Here is a 23,119-nt window from a genome sequence, read left to right as displayed (position 1 = left end):
TAGAAACTGCATATTGCCTATGCCCACAGTGGAAGCCTCAAGGAATCACACGGTCAAGGTCAAGGTTTTTCTTGGGGTCACAACCCATCGCGCATCGCTTGAATCAGAGGAATGTTTCTTTAGTTAAAGGTATAGTTCACCCAAAAATAGAAATTCTGTCCTCATTTACTCACCCTTATGTCATTTCAAAATCATTAGACTTTCATTTACGAAAAGAATGAAAATATTAATGAAACCTGAGAGATCTCTGTCCCTGCACTGAAAGTCTTTCAAGCTTCAAAACGTTCATAAAGACAAAAGTAAAAGTAATCCATATGAATCGAGCTGTTTAATCCAAGTCTTTTGAAGACATATGATTATTATATATGATGAACAGATTTAATTTAGGCTGTTATTTAGAGCTGAACGATTTATCGCGATTAAACCGCACACGATTTGGCAAAGGCTGCGATTATTTTATGCGCAGCTTGTCAGAGCTGTACGGCTCTGTGATCAGTAGTAAGTGCTTCTCCACCTGAAAGCCAGAGGGTGCTCTAGCGCAGGAACTCTAAATATGCACTGCAGTAGAAGTAGACAACATGCGTCATATCGCTGTAGCTGAATAAACAGAAGATTGAAACACTTTGATTAAATATGACTAATAAACAAACGACTGCATTATTCTGTGTAAGAAGCCACATCATCTCACAGAAGGATGCTAAACTGTCATTATGAAGTGAGTTTGGAGTAAAAACATGTTATTAAATGTTGTCTTTTGTTGGACAAGATTTAAAAAAAATGCTTCTCATGACTCTGGAAAGATGTTTGACGCGTGTTGCTTTTTCAAATGTACATTATAAGCAACTCAAACTCTCAGTGCTTTCAGATGGATTAGCATTTGGAACCATACTTTATTCACAAGGTGCGCATAAAAAAATAATCACAGCCTTTGCGATTTCATAACCGTACTAAGAATCGCATTTAAGAGATAATTGCGTTTAAGTTCAATGCTATATTTTTTGTATTGTGCAATAAATCATACAGCCCTACTTTTATTCCAAAATTTTTGGTGTTTTTTTATGCGTAAGAACCAATGAGGTTTGTTTTCATGCATCAAGCAAGTAAAACTGAGCTTTTGTTTTCCCGTATGTGCTCTATGTATGCGTGTTGATCAGTGTTTTAAATTACATTTGTTCATCATAAGAAGTGATCATGTCTCTTCAGAAGACTTGAATTAAACCGCTAGATTCATATGGATTACTGAACATAGGCACATTGGAAATACGTGCCTCTACCTAAATTTTTGTAAAGATTCCAAAAACGTAGCTATGAATGACCACTAGTGGCAGTAAAACACCAACAACTTTTAGTCCTTTTCACACAAAAATATGATTACAAAGGCAGATTATCGATTAATAAACATTTATTTTCATGTGGTTCCTTGCACAATACTATATTATTACCTCAAAATGATTTTACCATAGCACATGATTGTAAACTAATACATTTTGACATTTCGTCCCCTTGGATTTATAAGGTTCTATCTGCATACTGAGCAGTACTGAGATATTAAGCATCAACGTTTTTGCATTCCATTCGACTTTTGTAGATAGAACTTTTTTGTTTTCTAGATAAAAAGTCCCAAAATGTACACAACATTAAAAAAACATCTCATAATATAAATAAGTTACAGAATAAGAATATGTGAATAACTCAATTTTGTCAATAATGTCCGATAGAACCTTATAATTCCGGAAATAAAGGGGACGATTTTCATCACATAACCAGCTCCGTATGTATGGCTTTTTAAATGTAGTAAACTTGTTCGATAGTGCACCTGGTACACTTGTGATCCGGAGCGTTCGGATATGAGTTGTGATAAGAGAGCGTAAAGATGTGTAGAAGCGAACTGAAATGGCATGGCTGCTTCAGCAAATGTGTATTTGTCTCATGTTTGTTTTTGATAACACTATCAGTTAGGTTTAGGGTAGGGTTTAGTGTTATATACATAATAGAGCATTAACCTTTCACTGGACATTTAATTTCTGAACTGCTGCATTACATACAACAGCCATACAACATGTTTCGAATAAAAATGAATGCACCTTTAGCACCACTCACTGGACTTTGAAAGTGCTGCGAAACATGCAAGAAGCGATGTAATATAATTTTGCAGAATGTCGCCATACGCACACATTTCCAGTGAGCCTGGGTTGGGATTACTTTTACAGTGTATTTTTGTACTTTATGCCTCAACTTTCAATGGATGGATTCAAAGGATGAGAGAATATTAATAATATCTTTTGTGATCTTTTGTGTTCCAAAGATGGGTTTGGAACAACATGAGGGTGAGTAAATGACGACAGAATTTTTATTTTTGGGTGAACTATCCCTTTAACTACAGTGGGTACGGAAAGTATTCAGACCCCTTTAAATGTTTCACTCTTTGTTATATTGCAGCCATTTGCTAAAATCATTTAAGTTCATTTTTTTCCTCATTAATGTACACACAGCACCCCATATTGGCAGGTTTTTCTGTCAATATGCTCAGTTTGGCCGGACAGCCAGCTCTAGGAAGGGTTCTGGTCATCCCAAACGTCTTCCATTTAAGGATTATGGAGGCCACTGTGCTCTTAGGAACCTTAAGAGCAGCAGAAATGTTTTTATAACCTTGGCCAGATCTGTGCCTTTCCACAATTCTGTCTCTGAGCTCTTCAGGCAGTTCCTTTGACCTCATGATTCTCATTTGCTCTGACATGCACTGTGAGCTGTAAGGTCTTATATAGACAGGTGTGTGGCTTTCCTAATCAAGTCCAATCAGTATAATCAAACACAGCTGGACTCAAATGAAGGTGTAGAACCATCTCAAGGATAATCAGAGGAAATGGACAGCACCTGAGTTAAATATATGAGTGTCACAGCAAAGGGTCTGAATACTTAGGACCATGTGATATTTCAGTTTTTCTTTTTTAATAAATCTGCAAAAATGTCAATAATTCTGTGTTTTCTGTCAATATGGGGTGCTGTGTGTACATTAATGAGGAAAAAAATGAACCTAAATGATTTTAGCAAATGGCTGCAATATAACAAAAAGTGAAAAATTTAAGGGGGTCTGAATACTTTCCGTACCCACTGTATCCCTTTATCCCAAATCTGTATTCATTTCTTTCTTCTGCTGAACACAAAAGAATATATTTAGAAGAATGTCGTGGGTTTTTTTCAATCAGTGGGGCCCATCAACTGTTTTGCTACCCATATTCTTCAAAATATCTTCTTTTGTGTTCACCAGAAGAAAGAAGTGTATACAGTTTTGGAACAACTTGAGGGTGAGTAAACGATGACAGAATTTTAATTTTCTGGGTGAACTATCCATTTAAGTACAAGAAGTTCAAAACTAGTACGAATGACAACTATCTTCTAGAGAGAATAGAATAATACTTAATATAACAAACTTGAAAGTTGTTTAATGAGGATTCACAGTGAACAGCTTCAGAGAGCTGTCACAGCTGCTGTTTTCAGGAAACGTGAAGAGAGATCACACAATCACAGATTTTTAAGGGTGCTGACAGCTTAGTTAATCGCACATTTAAAATAGGGTCTAGCAACGCTTATGGTCCATACTGAGATGGAGAGTTGGGAGGGAGAGACGCAGGACAGACCTCCATCCATCTTTCCTTGACACCTCCCCTGAGTAATACACACTAAGAATCTCTCATCCGTACATTAGACACTTTCTCTGACTGAATGAACAGTGAAGGGAAAACAGAGCGAAATTGAAAGCAAGACTAAAATCAAATGAACTCATTGCTCATCCACCCACTTGATTACTCTTGATACTTTCTGAAATTGTCAAGTTTCGAAAGTTTTTTCCCCCCCTCCAAGCAGGCTTGAGCTCTATAGTGTCCTTGTCCATTGCAGCATCCGTAATTATACAGTGCAGCTGAAGAACAACTTCGCCGTTTGGGTTGTCTTGTCTTAGCTCGATGCGTATGACAGGTCCTAACAGAGCAAGTTAACCCAGATGACACCAGCAATTAAGTCCCACACTCAGCACATGCTCTCGCTCCCAATAACAAACACTTGTGTCACATATCACTGAGCCGAGAGAAAATTACCCACAACTGGTTTACGACAGGCTCGCACGACCTGACACTTGTGAGGGTTTGTTGATTCAGTCAGCGGTTTGTGAGAGACTTGCTGAATCTGTTTTTTTGGAAATAGTACAATGGGTAGAAAGAAACTAACAATCACCTTGATGGTGGAGCTTACTGATTTGCTTGTAAGTGCCTGAAATTCATAGAAATCTTTTGCTAGTTAAACGCAGACAAACGTTTCATTAAAGTAAAGCTTTAAAGCTGAGAATATGAACGTCGGAATCAACTTTTCATCTGCGTTTTATGTGTTTGGGCCGTGGAGTTCAACTTGTGCTTCTTCCAATTGCGTGTTTGCGACAGACACAGCACATACTCACCATCTTTCGAGCAGAATTCATGAGTTATGTGCTAGAACTAATTTGTTTTGTTTTTCATCCATCCTATCTCTCTCTCTCTCTCTCTCTCTCTCTCTCGTTCACCCACACAGACTGAGTCGGAGCAGGGTAGAAATGTTCTGTGATTATTTGCATTTGACAGAGGCATGAGGCAGTATACATCTTGCTGTAGTAGACCCTCAGAAACGTAAGCAAGCTAATTAAGCGAAATTGCTTGAGGGGGTGTAAACCTAGTAGATATATCGCTTCCAATTTGAAGACAGCTGTATGTTTTATTCATGTAAAAACCACATGAATATGGAAAGAGCCGGCGGTTCTTGAGAGTAAAGTGCAATAGTACTGCATTTTAAGATAAATACAACTGATCTCTCTCTGTTTTGAAGCACCATGATGACTGAAATGACAATTATGATGATGATGATGATGATGGTTTAGAAGAAGACGATGAAGACAGTGGACCTGAGAGTTCATCGCCACAGGAAACAGCATAAATATACCACAGGCTTTATAGTCCTTGTGAGGCATTAATGTTTATGTTCTGTGATGGTATGGATCTATTTTCCTTAGGACGCCATAAAATCACGTCTCTGTAGTCATGTTTTTCATCTTGGCTCAGTGTAGAGGTTTTTGTTTTTCACTAGTCTCTATATTTATTTTTATACACTCTCTAAATCTCTCACCACAGATGTTAATACTGTTATATATATATATATATATATATGTGTGTGTGTTTTTTCATCACAACAGCCAGTAAATTTGAAAACATTACTATTTTTAATGTTTTTGAACGAACTCTCTTATGCTCATTAAGGCTGCATTTATTTCATAATAAATACAGAAAAAAACAATAATTTTGTGAAATGTTATTACAATTTAAAATTATGGTTTTCTATTTTAATATTTTTTAAAATATAATTTATTTCTGTGATGCAAAGCTGAATTTTCAGCATCATTACTCTTCAGTGTCACATGATCCTTGAGAAATCATTGTAATATGCTGCTTTATTATCAATGTTGGAAACAGTTGTGCTGCTTATAATATTATTTTATAACCTGTGATACTTTTTCAGAATTCTTTGATTAATAAAATGTTTAAAAAATATCAGCAATTATTTAAATTAGAAATCTTTTGTAACAATATACACTACCTTTCAAAAGTTTGGGGTCAGTAATTTTTTGCTTTTTTTTTTTTTTTTGAAAGAAATTAATACTTTTTTCAGCTCTAATGTGTTAAATTGACAAAAGTGATAGTAAAGATTTATATTGTTAGAAAAGATTTATATTTTGAATAAATGCTGTTCTTTTTAACTTTTTATTCATCAATGAATCCTGAAAAATGTATCACAAGTTCCAAAAAAATATTAAGCAACACAACTGTTTCCAACATTGATAATAACTGCATCAAATCAGCATATTAGAAAGATTTCTGAAGGATCATGTGACACTGAAGACTGGAGTAATGATGCTGAAAATTCAGCTTTGCATCACAGAAATAAAATACATTTTAAATTAATTCCAATAGTTCCAAGACAAAAAGACTTTGTATTGTCACACAGAGGTATAGTAACTGCATTTATTCGGCAACTACAATCGCAAACAATAGTTGAGATCCATGTTTGGATTTATTACAATTCATCACTGAGAAGGTTTGACTGCAGATTTAGTCGCAGCAAACAGCATAAGCGCATTGTGAAGGAACACAAACTGACTGAACAACACCTTCATTTTAGTAGAATATCAGCTCTCCTTTGTTGGTGTTTTCAGATTATCGGTGTCACTTCTGCAGTGCAGAGAAAGATATAATACCCCTTTTACAAGATGTAATATAAGTCTCTGGAGTCCCCAGAATGTATCTGTGAAGTTTCAGCTCAAAATACCCCACAGATCATTTATTATAGCTTGTCAAATTTGCCACAAAACAAAACAGAATGCATCTGGATGTTTCTGAAAGGTTAGTAAGTAAATTTACATACTTTACATATCTTTTATGCAAATCCAGCATTGAATTGACCCTTGTCCGGCGTAAAAAATGACGGCATGGTAACAACACTCTACTACAATAACTCTTCCTCTTCTCTAAAGCAGTCCAACATGGCCTCACCCCTTTATTGCGTGTTTGGGCAGTTTAAATTTTAGGGTTAGTGATGTCACTATCCCGGGAAGAAGCTCGTTGTAGTAGAGTTTTTGGTAAAGTTTTTATTTTTGAACTACATTTTAGTCTCGTCTTTTTCATCAACTATACATGGTAATATAGTCACAGTTATCATTTAATGACCTTTGTGTCGTCTCGTCTTAGTCATGGAAAAAATGTGTTGATTGCACCTCATTTTCGTTAATGAAATCAAAACTAAATTAGGATTTCTGTTAAAATACTGTACAACTCAGCAAAATGTGTTTTAGAGCTTCTGTAATATATTTATTTATTTAAATAAATAAAACAAAAAAAGATCCAACAAACCAAAGAACTTGAACGTTTGATATGATTTATTTTAAGTTTTTTATTTATTTATTGGTTTCAAGAAAGAGCTGTTTACAAAAATTCAAATGCAAACTTTTGACTGAAATGAGAGTTGTGTTTTTTTTTTTTAAGGCAAGCCTGTCATTAAATATGAATAGTGTTAGTAGTAATGAATATCTTTAGCTCTTCCAACTCACTTGCCTGACTTGAATTGAAATGCACTGAATATTGAAGAAAGATGTAAATCCATTATTCTTATAATTAATTCATTTCTGTCATAGATAATTTTGTTAACATCAAACTACTGCATCTAATATGGTGCCTAAGAGATGGTCATACTTTTTAATGAATTATTTCTTTACATATATTTAAAGAGAATTTTGCTGAAACGTTGTCCTTGGTTCTAAAGCACCAATGGGAGTGTCTGTCCTCTAAATTTCCACCACAGTAATCCACAAATTATAAACAAGTATCACTTTCCTTCCCTCTTTTTTTCTGTCAGTACACACACATTCATTTATTTTCAAACTCTTTTTGAACTAGTCTCCAGAGGATTTTTTTTTTCATCAAACCGGAAGCAGTAGCCTATCGAGAAAGCGGACTCTGATTTTGCACAGATCAATCAGTCACTCAATCATGTCGTCTACTGTCCTGTCCTCTGCTGGTCTCTTGCACCCCGTCCAGGAAGGGACACAGCACATTTGTTTGATCTCAACAGAGTGTTTTTCTGCTTATCAGTAAATGCAGCTGTGCATTCCAGACAGCGTGCAGCCGGAGAGACGGGACGGCCCTGTGATGTTTTCATCACAACAGCCAGTAGATATTACTCGCTCTGTGCCTGTCTCTCTATCATTCTCTCCTTTCAACGATTTAAACTAATAAACCATGAAAATAAACCACCATCTTTTTTTCTTTTTTTTATTTCAAGTATCTTAAGTATATGTGTAAGTGTCTTTGCCAATGATGGGGAGTTGCAAAGTTAATGTAGCACTGATATTAATTTTATTATTTTTCTGAAATTGCAGAACACTTATTGAGCTACCAATGAGTCACATTTATAATCGAGCGAAGTCAGGAAATAATCAAATAAACTCTCCTAACATGTTCATTTGAATAATTCATTTAAACAGTTCAGAAAAGTTCCTGAAGAATCCCTGCTGTGTGACATTTACATCTAGTTATCTAGTTAAAAATGATGCAAAATCAATTTTTAAACAAGTACATAACCTGCCAGTATTCAAAACCATCTCTTTACATTAGTCCGATTAACAACGATAAGCTTGTAATAATGTTTTCTAATTCGGGTGGTACTGTGGGTTTCCACAGGAAATTCGATCATGCAGCCGTTCGTTTTTGCATCATTATGTCACGTCTGTTTAACATAAAGAAGGAGTCCCAGCTAGTAGGCTATATGGCATGTGAGGTAGTGGATCATTTATAGCCTTTTCTCACAGCAGCTGCAATAATTAAACTTATCATTTTGATGGCGGATTGTAATCCAGAAAGGTCCAAATGACAATCATCAGTGACAACTGGAGATTCACCCGTAGTCAAAAGCAAAAGTCTTCGGACTGCAGAATGACTACAGAAATTGAAATCTACAGCTAATACTAATACCCACTAAATATACATGCAATTCTGATGTTGTCAATGTTAACAATTTGAGAACAAAGTATAACAGTAATAATAATTTGCACTGTTTGACATGATCCAAGCTAAGCGATCGTTAGATTTAATCACCACTGGTAGCGCGATTTATTGTAATGTTACTTACTTGTTCAGATGACATTTTCCGGTGAAAATTCTTATTTTGGTCATACTTCCAAGATGTAGAATCTGTGATTCCGAAGTACAGTATCCACACCGATGTGGTGACTGACAGCAAACATTGGATTCATCCGCGCTGAGGATGCAATTGCAGATTTCAAACAGAGATGGGGACAAAGAGGCAAAACTTACAGACTGTAGCTTTAAGTGGTTCATCATGTTTTCAACTGTTATAGAAATTGAGATGTTTAGTAGTTGCATTTGGTGTAAAATTATTGTTATTTTGGTAGATGTACAGCATCTTAAAAATGCATCTTCAGTGCAATTTTTTTAGTAGCTTGTGGTGAAGCTACTTTAAGAATGGTTGGTTTGACTGTTAGTTGATTGCAGTGAAGCTAACTTTTAATATAATCTTTTAATGTAGATGAATTGGTTATTCTTATGTCACTAAGTAGATGGTGACCTAATCTATATTAGTATGGCAGCTTTTGTTAGCGGTTTGGAGTGTAGAATACTTTTTCAAGTAGCTTATTACTTATTAGTTTAGGCTATAGTAGGCTACCTTGTAGTGTCAAACTAATCTTTCATGTAGCTGACTACTTAAAAAAAATAGCTTATCAGTCCTTATTAGTATCTTTTGTAAGTAGCGTAGCAAACTACTTTTCAACTAGCCAACTCCTTTAATAGCTAGTATTCCTTGTTAGCATAGTTTTGTAACTTTTAGTAGCTAATTTTGTCGCTAACTAGTTTAAGAATAACAAATAAGTCCATGTTAGTATAATAGTTTTTGTTAGTAGCGTGTGTTGTGGCAAACTACTTTTTTAAAGTAGCTAACTACTCTACTATTACTCTAATAGCTAAGTAGTAGTTTGTTTGTTTATAGCTTTTGTTAGTAGCTACCTACTTTTTCATGTAACTGGCTACTCTACGGGGAGCTTGACCTCAGTGTAACCTCAGTGCAAATTATGAGTACCTTGTATCTTGGGAAGCTACAGTTAGCCTCCACTGGAGCACTGGTCTCTACTGAGCATGTAGCAGTGTGTATTTGGCTGTAGTCTCTGCTGGATGGTTATGCCATTACAGTAAACAGCATCTGGCAGACACACTTCATAACCCCTTTAAACTGCAGATTACTGAGCTGTAATGAGCTTGTGTGCTACAGCCTGCCGCACATTTGCACCTTGGGCTGTGGGTATAGCTAGTGTGTGATATTCTTTCAAGAGCCGTGTGTAACAAACAAGATATAAAACTTAGCCTTTACACTGTGTGTAATGCTAACTTGAACTATATTGCGAAACTCCGAAGCCATCCCCAAAAGCTGGCGAGTCCAAGAACAAAACCCTCATTGAGTTTTTTCCTAATAACCAATGCACGAACCATCACCATTGATCCTTGCACAAGCCACTGAACTCCAGGTTCCTCCAAGTCAACTGTCCCTGTAATACATTAGCCCCAATTCTGACAATATAATGTATTTGAAAAACATGTATTTATTTTAAAAGAATTTGAGTGTCTCATTTTATTTATGTGTCGTCACTTTGTCTTAGTTCCTTGGAGAGGCCCCAGAGAACGCTGTGGGTGTGGTTGTGGCCAATTTGACTGTCAGAGACAAGGATCAGCCTCATACACCCAACTGGAACGCCGTCTATAGGATTACAGGAGGAGATCCAATGGGCCATTTCGCCATACGCACTGATGAGATCACCAATGACGGCAGGGTTATAGTGGTTAAGGTGGGTATGTCTAGTTGGTTACAATATCAAACGTTATCCTCGGTTCTCAGACTGCTGATCTTTTGATTTGTTCTCAAACTCTGCATATTCAAACATTTAAGTCGCTCATATGTGACTCTTGACCAAAAAAACAATTATAAGTCGCACGGGTATATTTGTAGCAACAGCCAACAATACATTGTAGACTATGGGTCAAAATTATCGATTTTTCTTTTATGCCAAAAATCATAATATTAAGTAAAGATCATGTTCCATGAAGATATTTTGTAAATTTCTTTCTGTAAATATATCAAACATTTATTTTTGTAAGAAATATGTGTGGCTAAGGACTTCATTTGAAGGCGATTTTCTCAATATTTCAATTTTTTTGCACCCTCAGATTCCAGATATTCAAATAGTTGTATGACATCAGATGATGTACAAATCCCAAAAATTGACCCATATGTCTATCCTCTATCCCATCACTGAGTCTTCAAACATGAAGCAGCCTTACCTGCAATTAGTTTTTTTTTTTTTTTTTAAATAGAAACATTTCCAGTAAGAGATGATTGTTAGAATGTTCTTAATGCAAATTACCATTCCTTATGATGATCTTTTTATCAAAATCATGACAAGATCATTTACTACAACTAAAATATCCATACTTAATATAGATTAAATCCGATTCAATTTAAGGAATCATAAAAATGATCATTTAAACTGCTAGAAATAGTTTGAAACTACAGTGTCTCAATTATTCATTGAAATTAATTACTTGTCAACATTACAATGAATACTTGACATTATTTTTGATTGTGTTGACCCATTACTTTGCATGGTAATGGAAGAAGCAGGATACTGCACCCCAACACAGGCGAATATCTCCCAGATATTTACAGTATATATATAATGCGTACATTTTTTATCTTTCCCTGCAGTTTCATAGCCTGTATTGCTTTAATATTTAAGAGTCAGTGATGTGTAACTTTGTGTATGCATATGTTTTGCACACTTTCTTTGACCATTTGCATGGTGGTGTGTGTGTGTGTGCGTGCAAGAGAGAGTAATAGAAGCCCTCGGCATACTTAAAAATGTATTTCCGCCTCTTTGGAAGTGTTACACAGCTGTCACGGTCACATGCGGTTCGGCACACCACATTTCTATCCACGGAACAGCTGATCCTCTCACACTTGTCTGCCCGTCAACTCTTCCTAACCTCAACTCCAGGGTTCACTTCATCTTCTAACTCAAACCGAGTCACTTTCTGTTCCTCTTCTAACACTTTTGGAGTCTTTTTTAAGCCATTCAGCCTGACAGTGAATAGTTTAATATCTTTTAGGTGAAATGTTTTTTGCAGTTTCAATTAATGGATTCATTGAATCATGTTTCCTCTAACAAAAAAGCTATCATATCTAAAATCACCTTCACATTGTTGGAGCACAACCAAGTTCTTTGAAAGTTTAAGGAATCTTTGTGTTTGTGTGCAGCCAGTCGACTATGAGAGGAACGGAGCCTTCATGCTGATGGTGGTGGTGTCAAACCAAGCTCACCTGGCAAGTGGGATCCCCTCCTCGCCGTCCTCCTCTGCTAGTGTTACTATCACAGTGCTGGATGTCAATGAGGCCCCCGTGTTCCCGTCCAATCCTAAAATCATCCGCTTTGAAGAGGGAGTTCCTGCTGACACCACCCTGGCTACATTCGCTGCACTGGATCCAGACCGCTTCATCCAGCAGACTATCAGGTAGAGAGGAATGACAGGAAGTGCTTTTGTCTGTCTGATTGAAACTCAGGATGTCAATCTTTGTCAGCGACCGTAAATGTCAATCATTTATGTTCTTACTTGCTCAAACACACACATGGGTCAAAGTGAAAAAGCATGTCTGAGATGAAAATTCAGTTTAGTTCAAAAGTGCCAAGTTGTGATTAACACTCTCTTCATATTCAAGCTGGTTTCACACATTTTTGAAAAATGTTTAAACTGATTTAATGATTCAATGTCAAGTGGTTTAACCATCAAGTACAATTTAATACATTTTGAACACACTTGAGCATATACATCTTATTCTTTATTTTCAAAAAAGCTCTACTTTCAGTTATTTTAGTTATACTTCTTAAGTTGTTTTACAAATACCAGGAATTTTTTGAATAATGAATATCAATGAGTTTTCTTGAATGTTACAGTACTCCATTTTACTGGCCAAAAAAAGTAACTTTACTAACCTATATATACACAGGTGCTGGTCATATAGTTAGAATATCGTGAAAAAGTTCTTTTTTTTTTTATTATAAATTATTTTTAAAAATCAGACTTTAATTTATTCTAGATTCCCTACATGTAAAGTAAAACATTTCAAAAAAAAATTTTTAAATTGTTGATTAGAGTACAGCTAATGAAAGTCCAAAATCCAGTATCTCAAAATATTAGAATATTTACATTTGAGTTTCATTAAATGACCATCACTACAGTATAAATTCCGGGTATCTCTTGTTCTTTGAATCCACACTAATGGGGAAGACTGCTGACATGGCAATGGTCCAGGTGACAATCATTGACACCCTCCACAAAGAGAGTAAGTCACAGATGGTCATTACTGAATGTGGTGGCTGTTTACAGAGTGATGTATCAAAGCATATTAAATGCAAAGTTGACTAGAAGGAAGAAATTGGGTAGGCAAAGGTGCACAAGCAACAGGGATGACCACAAGCTTGAGAATACTGTCAAGTAAAGCCGATTCAAACACTTGGGAGAGCTTCACAATGAGTCAAATTAAGCCGGAGTCAGCGCATCAAGAGTCACCACACTCAGACATCTTCAGGAAAATGACTACCAAACCACTTCTGAAACAAAAACAACGTCAGTAGCATCTTACCTGGGCTAAGGAGAAAAATAACTGGACAGTGATCAGTGGTCGAAAGTCCTCTTTTCAGATAAAGGGGGTGGGGGGGTGGGGGTGACGTCTGCTGGTGTTGGTCCATTGTGTTTTATCAAGTGCAAAGTCAATGCAGCCATCTTCCAGGAGATTTTGGAGCACTTTATGCTTTCATCTGCTGACAAGCTTTATGGAGATGCTGATTTCCTTTTCCAGCAGGACTTTAGCACCTGCCCACAGTGCAAAAATCACTTCCAAGTGGTTTGCTGACCATGATAGTACTGTGTTTTATTGGCCAGCCAACATGCCTGACCCCTGAATCTATGGGATATTTTCAAGAGAAAGATGAGAAACAGTTGATCCAACAATATACAGATGATCTGAAGGCTCAATAGTGCCTCAGCAGTGCCACAGGCTGATCACTTCAACAATGCTGTAATTTGTGCTAGGAGCAAGTCATTTGCTGTAATATGTGCTGCTGACCAAGTATTGAGTACAAATGAACATACTTTAAAGAACTTGAACTTTTCTGTTTTGAAAATCCATTTTTTGATTGATCTTAGGAAATATTTGAATATTTTGAGATACTGAATTTTGACCTTTCATGAGCTGTACGCTCTAATCATCCAAATTGAAAAAAAAAGAAACAACAACTTTTGAAACGTTTTACTTTACATGTAGGGAATCTACAATATATGAAAGTTTCATTTTTAAAAATAATTTACAATAAAAAAATGAACTTTTTCATGATATTCTAATTATATGACCAGCACCTGTAAGTGTTTAGTTACACTCCGCATTGCCTGAAAACTTATTTTTGTTCTGACATTTCACATTTATATACGCTTCATAAAAACAATATTGTTGCTTTCAGAGTTTCAGAGTCTTATTGAATGATCAATTGACTCAGCGATGTTTATTGATCATTTAAATACAGCACTCATTAGCTGAGTGACACACATGAATAGCAAATCAACTAAGGTGTTCCCCACATAAAGTGTAGTGTATTCAACCCACTCTGTTCACTTTTCAATTTTCTGCTGAATCATGCTTTAAGTTTTAAAATTCCCATAAATCAATGAGGACTTTATTTGACAGGTGAGTTTAAGAGACATTTTTATAGAAACCAGGCTTAAAACAAATCCATCACTCTCAAGTGCATGCCAGCCCAGACTTTGTAAGCAAACACCAGAAGTACATGCAATTTCCATACCGTGCTGTATGTCAAGTGATGTAGCACGTATCGTTCGCACCATTAGCACCCCTGGGAGCAGCTAAATGCTTTTAATTGACTCTCTCCTGTTCTAATCCCTTGGTTGTGCCTGGGTTGCCAAGCAACAGGGTGAAAGGTCATTGAGTAATGAGCCGAACCATTCCCCACACTACTGCTTCTATTGTGCCTCTCTCTCTCTCCCTCTCTATCAGTCGTTCACGCTTGATCTCTCTTGATTTCTTTTTTTTCCATGACTCAAAAGTGTGCGGGCAAGATGCCAGCTTGAAGTATTGATCCAAAGTTTGCCTCTATGCACGTTCACTCACACACTCGGGGGACCTTCACTAGACTTGCTCCATAGATCACTGTGTGCAAGGAACAGTCCAATCAATACAGTCCACACTGTGGCGCTCTCGCTCTCTGAATCTATCAATGTTATAGGCTCAAATAAGTCACAGGGAAGTGCTTAGCAAACAAAAGGCCCTGACAAACATACAAGAAGAAGACTGGGGTTGATTTTTTAGCAATATTAGCAGTATAGCTATATATAAATTTAGCAATATAATATTCCATGATAATATTCAAACACCAGTAGCAGTCAATGAAGTCGCATTCTTACCAACTTTGAGATCTGGTCTGGCAGATAAATAGGCTGTAACTGTTTTTAACTTCAGTGTTTTGGATTAATAGTGCAGAAGCCTGATCCATTACCCAATAATATATAGAAGAAAGATTATGTGTCACATCTGTGATTTGATTGAGTGTAAATGTTGCCACATTTCTCAGTGCAGATCCATTGATCAGAACAGAGCCCATGCTGCGACTGAATGAGGGACATATCTTAATAATCCACATGCTATATCCTCATAACAGGCTAAATATGATTTTAACGGCATTTAAATGGATTGATGATCTCAAATTTCTACATTATTACCCTCAGCCATACTGTTACAGCATAAATTATGATTGAACGTTGAGCTCTATACAGAGTCTTGCGGATGCTTATGGATTTCTATCCAAAGTAATCTGATGAACAAATGCTTTTGGCCTTCAGGTACTCGAAACTGTCAGATCCAGCCAACTGGCTGAAAATCAACAGGACCAACGGAAGGATCACCACCACGGCGGTGTTGGATCGTGAGTCGCCGTATATGAAGAAGAATATATATGAAGCAACCTTTTTGGCAGTGGATAACGGTAAGAAAATTGGAAAGTTTGGACGAAATAACAACTTTGAGTGTGTGTTGATGCATTAAAGGTGCTGTGTATGAAAAAATGGATTTGAACGATTGGGTAGGTCAGCTTGGAGAAAGGTTGGTTAGCTTGAACTTCATTTGTCCCACAGAGCAAAAAAGCTGTTCACAGCCTATCGATTCATAACCTATCAGCACTGGGGCATTTTTCTATTCTGATTGGATTTCATTCTCATGCTCTATTCAACCAAGAAGGTGTTCCAACAAAGCTGCTGTCCAATCACAGTTGATTTGCTTGTCCATTTTTACACAAACTTTTTCAAATGGAGAGACTAGATTGCTTAACACAAGTTGCTGCTTCACAGCCTCAGAAAACTTTAAGGAATCAAAAAATGTTTATCCTTATTGCAGGTGAACCTATATTTAATGTAGTCTACGTTGTTTATTTTACCTCATATAGTTTTGTTAATGTTTTTTGAGGATAAGGGGTTCTCACACCAAGGTTGATGAATCTAACTTGCCAAACTACAGTACACGCTAATCGTAATTTTAATTAAAATACAGTCAAGCTATTGTTTTGAATCAGAAAATAGCTATACTACCAGCGGGGTTAGAAAAGATCATCTTTTCAAGATTCAATCTGCAAGCATCAAAACACACATATTTACAAAAACATAGTCCAGTGACTTAAATCTGTGAATTTTTTTAACCTGTTCATTCACCCTAACCATCCAAATGAAACTATTCAATAAAATGAATCAGACCATCGAATGCTACATAAAAGAGAATACAGCGTGAATTAACCAATTCACTAGAATGAATCAGACTTTATATCAGAGGGGACAGTCTGTATGAGAAGTCTTGGATGAAAATGATTTTCCAAATCTGCCTATGAGAGAGAGGCCAGTGTGAATGAACAGATTCACTAGAATTAATCAGACTTTCGAACGCAACATATGAAAAAAAAAAAAAAAAAAGGCTCGCTTAGGACAAACCAATTCACCAGAATTTATCATACTTTCAAATACTACATTTAGCATCATATGGATCATATGAAGGGGTCATATGTTGCTATTTTAAAAGTTCATTATTTTGTTTATTGGGTGTAATAGAAATGAAGTTTTATTAACAAAGTTCGGGAGGAGCACGTTCAGATAATCTACCCAATCAGCGCAAGGAGGCCTATATATCAATAGCTGACTCACCTCTGTCCCAGGACAGTTTTCCAGCATCCCTCCTCCACCCTAACTCCTCATTCTCGACTGTTTCTATCCCAGCCAGTGATGCGGGTGAGTACTCTGGGTTTGGGCCACATTCTGGGCTCTGAGCCAAAACACCAAATATGCATATGCATCTATTCGATTATATATAAGTGTGAACTTGTGAATAGGTTAACATGCCTTAATGTTCAAAAAACAATTTTTCACATACTGTACATTATTGCAGTACTAGTCTGTCTTCCAAAAAGCCCAATGCGCTCTGATTGACCAGCTGATCCAGTGCGTTGTGATTGGCCAAACACCCGAAGCATATGTCGGAAATATAACGCCCCTTACCATAATTGCATTATATCTTCTTTCTGTGTGTAAGCCTTTGGGTGGGCTAACATTTCACATTGTGATGGAGACGTTTGTGGACGTAATATCAGGACTTCGGTTGAGGCATTTGTGGGAGACTATAAGCTTTGTAACTTTGCAGATGTTATACATGTACAAACAGATAAATTACACACTTTAGGAAAAGGAAAACATTAAAAAGCATCATATGACTAGATGAGTTTCTATAATTTATTTGCATGTTTGTTTTTAGTCAAACTATGAAAAGAAGAAACTAAAATTGCTTAACAGGGTATTGCTTCACAAGCTTAGAAAACTTCAGGGGAGGTTGGTATGATTGGGAAATCGACCAATCTATCTGCCTGTCTTGGTGTGATTTTCCCAGAAGTTTTCAAAGGTGTCTGTAGTGGCAGGCCTTGTCAGGCATCCTATCTGAACAAAGGCATATTGGCCTAAATCAATATGTCTTTGGGGACCGGCGCTTTGTCTAGCAGCTGATACAGTTGTCCGGGGTTGACGGGTTGTATTTTGGACTCACATTGGACCTTCTAATAACAGAATTTGACAAAATCAATCTTTATAATGTGTAGCCTGTTACTCAGTCAGAGCTCTGGGAATGATACAGCATTGTTTTCCACAAATGCCCCTTGTCTGTGATGGCAGATTGTGTTGTGAGAGCCAGTATGTATATATCTGGCCTCTGAATGCTATGTTTTGTCTTTGATTCACGCACAGCCGTAGGGAGCAGATGTGTCTGTTTCTTCAGGCAAAGTTATTTCACATATCTGTCCTCTGAGAGAGCCCAGCTCTATTAAAGAGAAAACAGCTTTGTGAAATATTTATGTGCAGTTATCATTTCTTATATCTGACACAACTGAGAGTTTTCAGGACAAATACATAAAGTTTACGACCATAACCCCTTGACTATCATTATCCTCTTTTTGTCTCATAGGTTCCCCTCCTGCCACAGGAACCGGTACTCTCCAGATTTATTTGATAGATGTGAATGACAACGTGCCTGTCCTAGTTCCTCAAGAGGCTCTGGTTTGCGAGAGGTCACGACATGGCTATCCGGTCAACATCACAGCTTCGGATTTAGATTCAGAACCCAATGCCGGCCCATATGTCTTTGAGTTGCCCTCTTACCCCTCTTCCGCCCGCCGTAACTGGACCATTTCACGCCTGAATGGTTAGATATGGATTTTACAGATTACAAATTCAAAGTATTTCAAGGCTTTTAACACTTCAACAGGTCATTTTAACTCTAGTTAATGTGTTAATAAATTGTGAAAAGTGTTTTACAAATAAATTGAAAATGTTTCTCTTCAGGCTAATACATCTAACATTAATAGTCGATAGAAAAAAAAAAAGATAATATTCAAATATTTGACTTTGGCCTCAATACAGTGACAGTATAAAAGCCAAATGTTTAATTTTAGATTTAACTTTCTATCTCTATCTATCTAGGGAATTATGCCCAGTTGAAACTGCGGATCCCGTACCTGGAGGCAGGCATGTACAGAGTTCCCATTTTAGTTTCCGACTCCGGAAACCCTCCCCTGTCCAACACCTCAATCTTGAAGGTGAAGGTGTGTCCCTGTGATGAAAACGGAGACTGTACTGTGATCGGGGCGGTGACTGTGGCCGGGCTGGGAACTGGAGCTATCATCACCATCCTCATCTGTATCATTATACTGCTCAGTAAGTGATGGATGAATCAGGGGACAGATTGATGGTTTGATTTATAAATGGATGGATGATTAAATCAGAGAATGCAGCAAAACCAAATCTTCACAACATCAGCAAATTGTGATTAATAACCTTTCAACCTGTCATTTAATATTTGATTATTAATTTTCATTTAACTGTCAGTCAATGTTTTCTCAGCTTTATGAACCTCTCAGCTTTATATTATATTATATTATACAATACACACTGTTTTGGTAAGCATAAGAGTCTTCTTAGAAAAACCTTACTGACCCCAAACTTCTGAATGGGTGCTGTAACAGTGGACTAACAAATATTACACATATGTTAGTTATATATAGTCAGAAATTGTTTTGTTTTCTTTGGTCATGTCTTATCTTGCCTAGGGCATCAAATAAGTCTAGACTGCCACTGATGCCCCCTCAAAATTAGAAAACAGGTGCATGATGCCCCTGTATGTGTTTTTTTTTTTTTTTAGGTATGGTTCTGTTCTTTGTGGTGTGGGTGAAACGAAGGGAGAAGGAACGTCAGACAAAACCCTTATTGATCGACCCTGAGGATGACGTCAGAGATAATATTCTGAAGTATGATGAAGAGGGAGGAGGAGAGGAAGATCAGGTAAGTGTCACACGTGTCATGCTTTTATCAATTGACGAGTCAAGGCTGTTTTTTTAATTTTCAATAGTTTGCTGCTTCTTTGTCTGCTGCAAGAGCATTTCTGACCTTGTTTGAGACTTGCACTGGTATATTTTTATTTATGTTGCAGGACTATGACCTGAGTCAGCTGCAGCAGCCCGAGTCTCTAGATCACATAATGAGCAAGCCTGCAGGTGTGCGGAGAGTGGACGAAAGACCCGTTATCCTAGAATCTCAGTACCCTGTTCGGCCAACTGTACCACACCCAGGGGACATCGGGGAGTTCATCATTGACGTACGCTTCCTCTGTTTCTTATCATGAAGATAATCTAGTTAGGCCTTAGGTTTGACTAATGCCTGCAGAGGGGCATAGGAAATACATTTTTAATTCACAACGAGATTGGAAAGCTGTACTTAAAATGGTCATAACAATTTTCTTCATTGAGGTCCGCATATAATCTTAGTTTATTGTGGTAGAAATAACTTCATCACAAATTTGAATCTTCCGTCTGACCTTTAAAATTGGTTTGTTTGTTGCATCTGTGTCTTTAAGAAACGTCTTTTGAACAAAGAGAGAAACAAAAAAAAGATTGTAAGTGGACTTCAGACAAGAAAATGTAACCAATTCTGTGCTGAAAAGTGGTGTATGAAGTGTGATTAAAATGATCAATGTAAAACTTTCTCAACCATATGCTGCTTTAAGATATTTAAGATAAGCAGGTGCTACAGAAGAATAAACAGCACAAGTATTGATAAAAATTCACACATTTGATCGAATAATAGGAATAATCTATCCCAGTTTGTCCTTATTTCCTCGTCGTGACTGGGGCAGTGTTATTTTCAGTATCTTCAGTGATATTTTCATTAGAATTTTTTGTAATTTTGTTGTGTGCACTTTTTCCATATTTATTAACTTTTTATATTTCTATTTAACTTTAATTTATTGCAATTTTACTCATTTTAGTACTTAAGTTAGTTGCCAAGACAACATTTTTCTTTTTAAAAAAAAAAGTTTTTAATCTAATATTTATATTTTATTTTATTTCAGTTTTATACCAATTACCAAAACCAATTTGGAATAGTTTTAGTTAATGAGAACAACACTGCACTGGGCGAACAAAGTTTCTGATCCATCATCGACAACTAAACATGGATGGACATGTGTTCATGAGATATGCCCGATATGAGATAGAATGAAAAAGGAGTCATTTTTGCAGCTTAGTTTCAACAATTGGTCATTTTTCACAGAGAAGGAAAGTACAGTGTGTTTTCACAGTGCATCAAGGTCTTTCATCTCGAACGATGGAGAGAAATTTGATTCCTCCTGATGTGACCTCTTTAAGCACTTTACAGCGGTAGCTTTTAAAGTGTTTTGTTCGCATCTGTTCCACCAGCCTTGTCTCATGTTCTCTCTCTCTCTGTCATATTAGGGTCTGCGCGCGGCAGATAATGACCCCACCGCTCCTCCCTACGACTCCCTGCTGGTGTTTGACTACGAGGGCAGCGGCTCTACAGCGGGCTCCGTTAGCTCCCTGGACTCCTCCAGCTCTGGGGAACAGGACTACGACTACCTCAATGACTGGGGTCCTCGCTTCAAAAAGCTGGCAGACCTCTACGGAGGAGGGGGTGAGGACTGAAGTCGGGAACTAGAGGAAGACGGAGGGGAACAGAGAGGGCCAGGAGGGACAATTGGCTTCTCGGATGTTTTATCGAGAAGCCGTACGCCAAGCCTCCGACGTGGGCTGGTTATCTCTCAACAAAAGTTCCTCTGCACGCTACGGAGGCATTGAGAGGGGAGGATATTGCCCTGCAGCCTGCTCTGGACCTTTGCTGCAATCCACAAGTATTTTACGGCTTTTTACAATATTTCGCATTGTGGTTTCTTCAGTGTTGTTTTGTCATTCCTCTCGGACCGCCTAGAGGCTCAAGATGGAATCGAGTTGCAACGGGGGCGGCGAACTCTCAGCGTGCGGGAATAAAAAAAAAAAACGAGTGCGCACGCTCGTTTTTTTTCCTTCGCTTTATCACTAAAGAGAGTTCCACACACTTTTTCTCTCAACTTGAATTTCAGTAGAACAGAAGCACTGTTGTTGATAAAGTGCCTTTTGTGGTGTGTTTTGTATCGGACTCCTGCAATCTCAGGGTCGGTTGCCATTTTGAAAAGTTTCTTCTGTTGGGCACACACTCCCCCGTTCCTGTCTGCCCCTCTCGACTACCTTTTGCTTTCCTTTCATCCCTGCATTAAAGGTGCACAACACCTCTTTGATTATTATGTGGAAAACAAACAAAGGAAACAGAGAATGTTTTGTCAAAACTTTTGTTGATAAACACAGGACTCATTTTCCCTTAAGAAATCTCATTTTCCCTTGATGAGAAATTGGAACGTATGAAGTACACTGATCCAATTCGAAAAATCATTTTTTTGTTTTGTTTTTGTTTTTTAAACTTGACCGACCACGACCATATAATGTTATGTTGTATAATGGTTGTGTAAAAAATCAAGGTCTTTATTTTAAAAGAAGAAAAAAATATTACTGGAGAATGCCTTTTAGCTCATACTCTTGCCTGCCTTGTACGATTTTGTGTTGCGTTTCCGATTTGTAAAGGTAATTTAGGCATGACAAGTTGCCAGACAGTGAGACTAAAAGTGATGGCTGAAGAAACCCGACTCTAAAAGGACTGCATCAGAAGAAACCTTCTTTTTTGTCTTGAACATTCCCCTTTTCTAACTTTATAAGTTGATTAAAATATTATACGTGCATGACTTCTTTCAAAACAATGTCTCAAATCTCTCGCACTTGTTCCTCTGTGGTCAGAATGTGAAAAGTAGTTGGCAAAGAATATACACCATACGGAATAAATATAATCTGAAAAAATAAAAAGCAAACAAAAAAAAGATTCAAAAATGTTTAAAATGCTGTAAAATACTTTTTTTTAAACATTTGCTGCTCTTCAAGCTCAGAGTTGGGCTAAATGATAGTGTCTGGGCCTGTTTGGTTTCTGTGTGTATGAGTGTGTTTGTCTATATCCTGCAGGATTTTTAAATTCTCTTTTATATGTTTGTCTTTTGTATTATTATTTTTTTTTTTTCATAGGTTTTACGTTCTATTCTTTGGCTATGAGAAATGCAGCACCGTTCATTTTTTGTCTTATCTTGCGGAAGAAAGTGTGTCTCGTATGTTCTGTCCCTGGATAATGGTTGAAACCTGCATTGCAGAGAAGCTTACAATCATGCCTGCTCCACCATTCAGTGTAACTGATTTCTCTTTCCATTCATCTCAAATATTGGATGTGCTTTAGAGAATAAACAATCACAGTTTTGTTTAAAAAAAAAAAAAAAACACATGAAAAATTCTCAGTCTCTGTCCTGTCCATAATAGGCTCATGTCTCTTTTCTTCTACCTCATACTTCCATGTTTCTTTCAGCTGCTTGTCATAATATTTTCTGGGCATGAGTGAGCATTGCTTCACACCATTAAGTGACAATTGAATTTTGCTGATATATCGACTATGGGATTTCTGATTAAGCCACAAAATAA

The 23,119-nt window shown here is 37.0% G+C and overlaps 1 protein-coding gene across 2 annotated transcripts in view; it reads left to right on the top strand.

Moving 5' to 3' along the window:
- Positions 1-22,796, top strand: part of cdh4 (cadherin 4, type 1, R-cadherin (retinal)) — a 283,006-nt gene extending 260,210 nt beyond the window's left edge. Inside the window, exons 10-17 of one of the 2 annotated variants that reach the window (XM_067388245.1) lie at positions 10,241-10,426; positions 11,893-12,146; positions 15,543-15,685; positions 18,190-18,426; positions 18,705-18,938; positions 19,423-19,562; positions 19,711-19,862; positions 21,011-22,796. In XM_067388245.1, coding sequence (XP_067244346.1) covers positions 10,241-10,426; positions 11,893-12,146; positions 15,543-15,685; positions 18,190-18,426; positions 18,705-18,938; positions 19,423-19,562; positions 19,711-19,862; positions 21,011-21,230 — 1,566 coding nt within the window. In that variant the 3' untranslated portion in view covers positions 21,231-22,796. Of the gene's footprint in view, positions 1-10,240; positions 10,427-11,892; positions 12,147-15,542; positions 15,686-18,189; positions 18,427-18,704; positions 18,939-19,422; positions 19,563-19,710; positions 19,876-21,010 lie in introns of both variants that reach the window. The other variant, XM_067388244.1, reaches the window with a different exon arrangement.
- The last annotated feature ends 323 nt before the right edge of the window (positions 22,797-23,119 follow it).

Source organism: Chanodichthys erythropterus, chromosome 6 (genome assembly GCF_024489055.1).
Source record: "Chanodichthys erythropterus isolate Z2021 chromosome 6, ASM2448905v1, whole genome shotgun sequence".
Taxonomy (NCBI): Eukaryota; Metazoa; Chordata; class Actinopteri; order Cypriniformes; family Xenocyprididae; genus Chanodichthys; species Chanodichthys erythropterus.
Note: the sequence above shows the minus strand (reverse complement) of the source record. Positions and strands in the feature narration are given on the sequence as shown.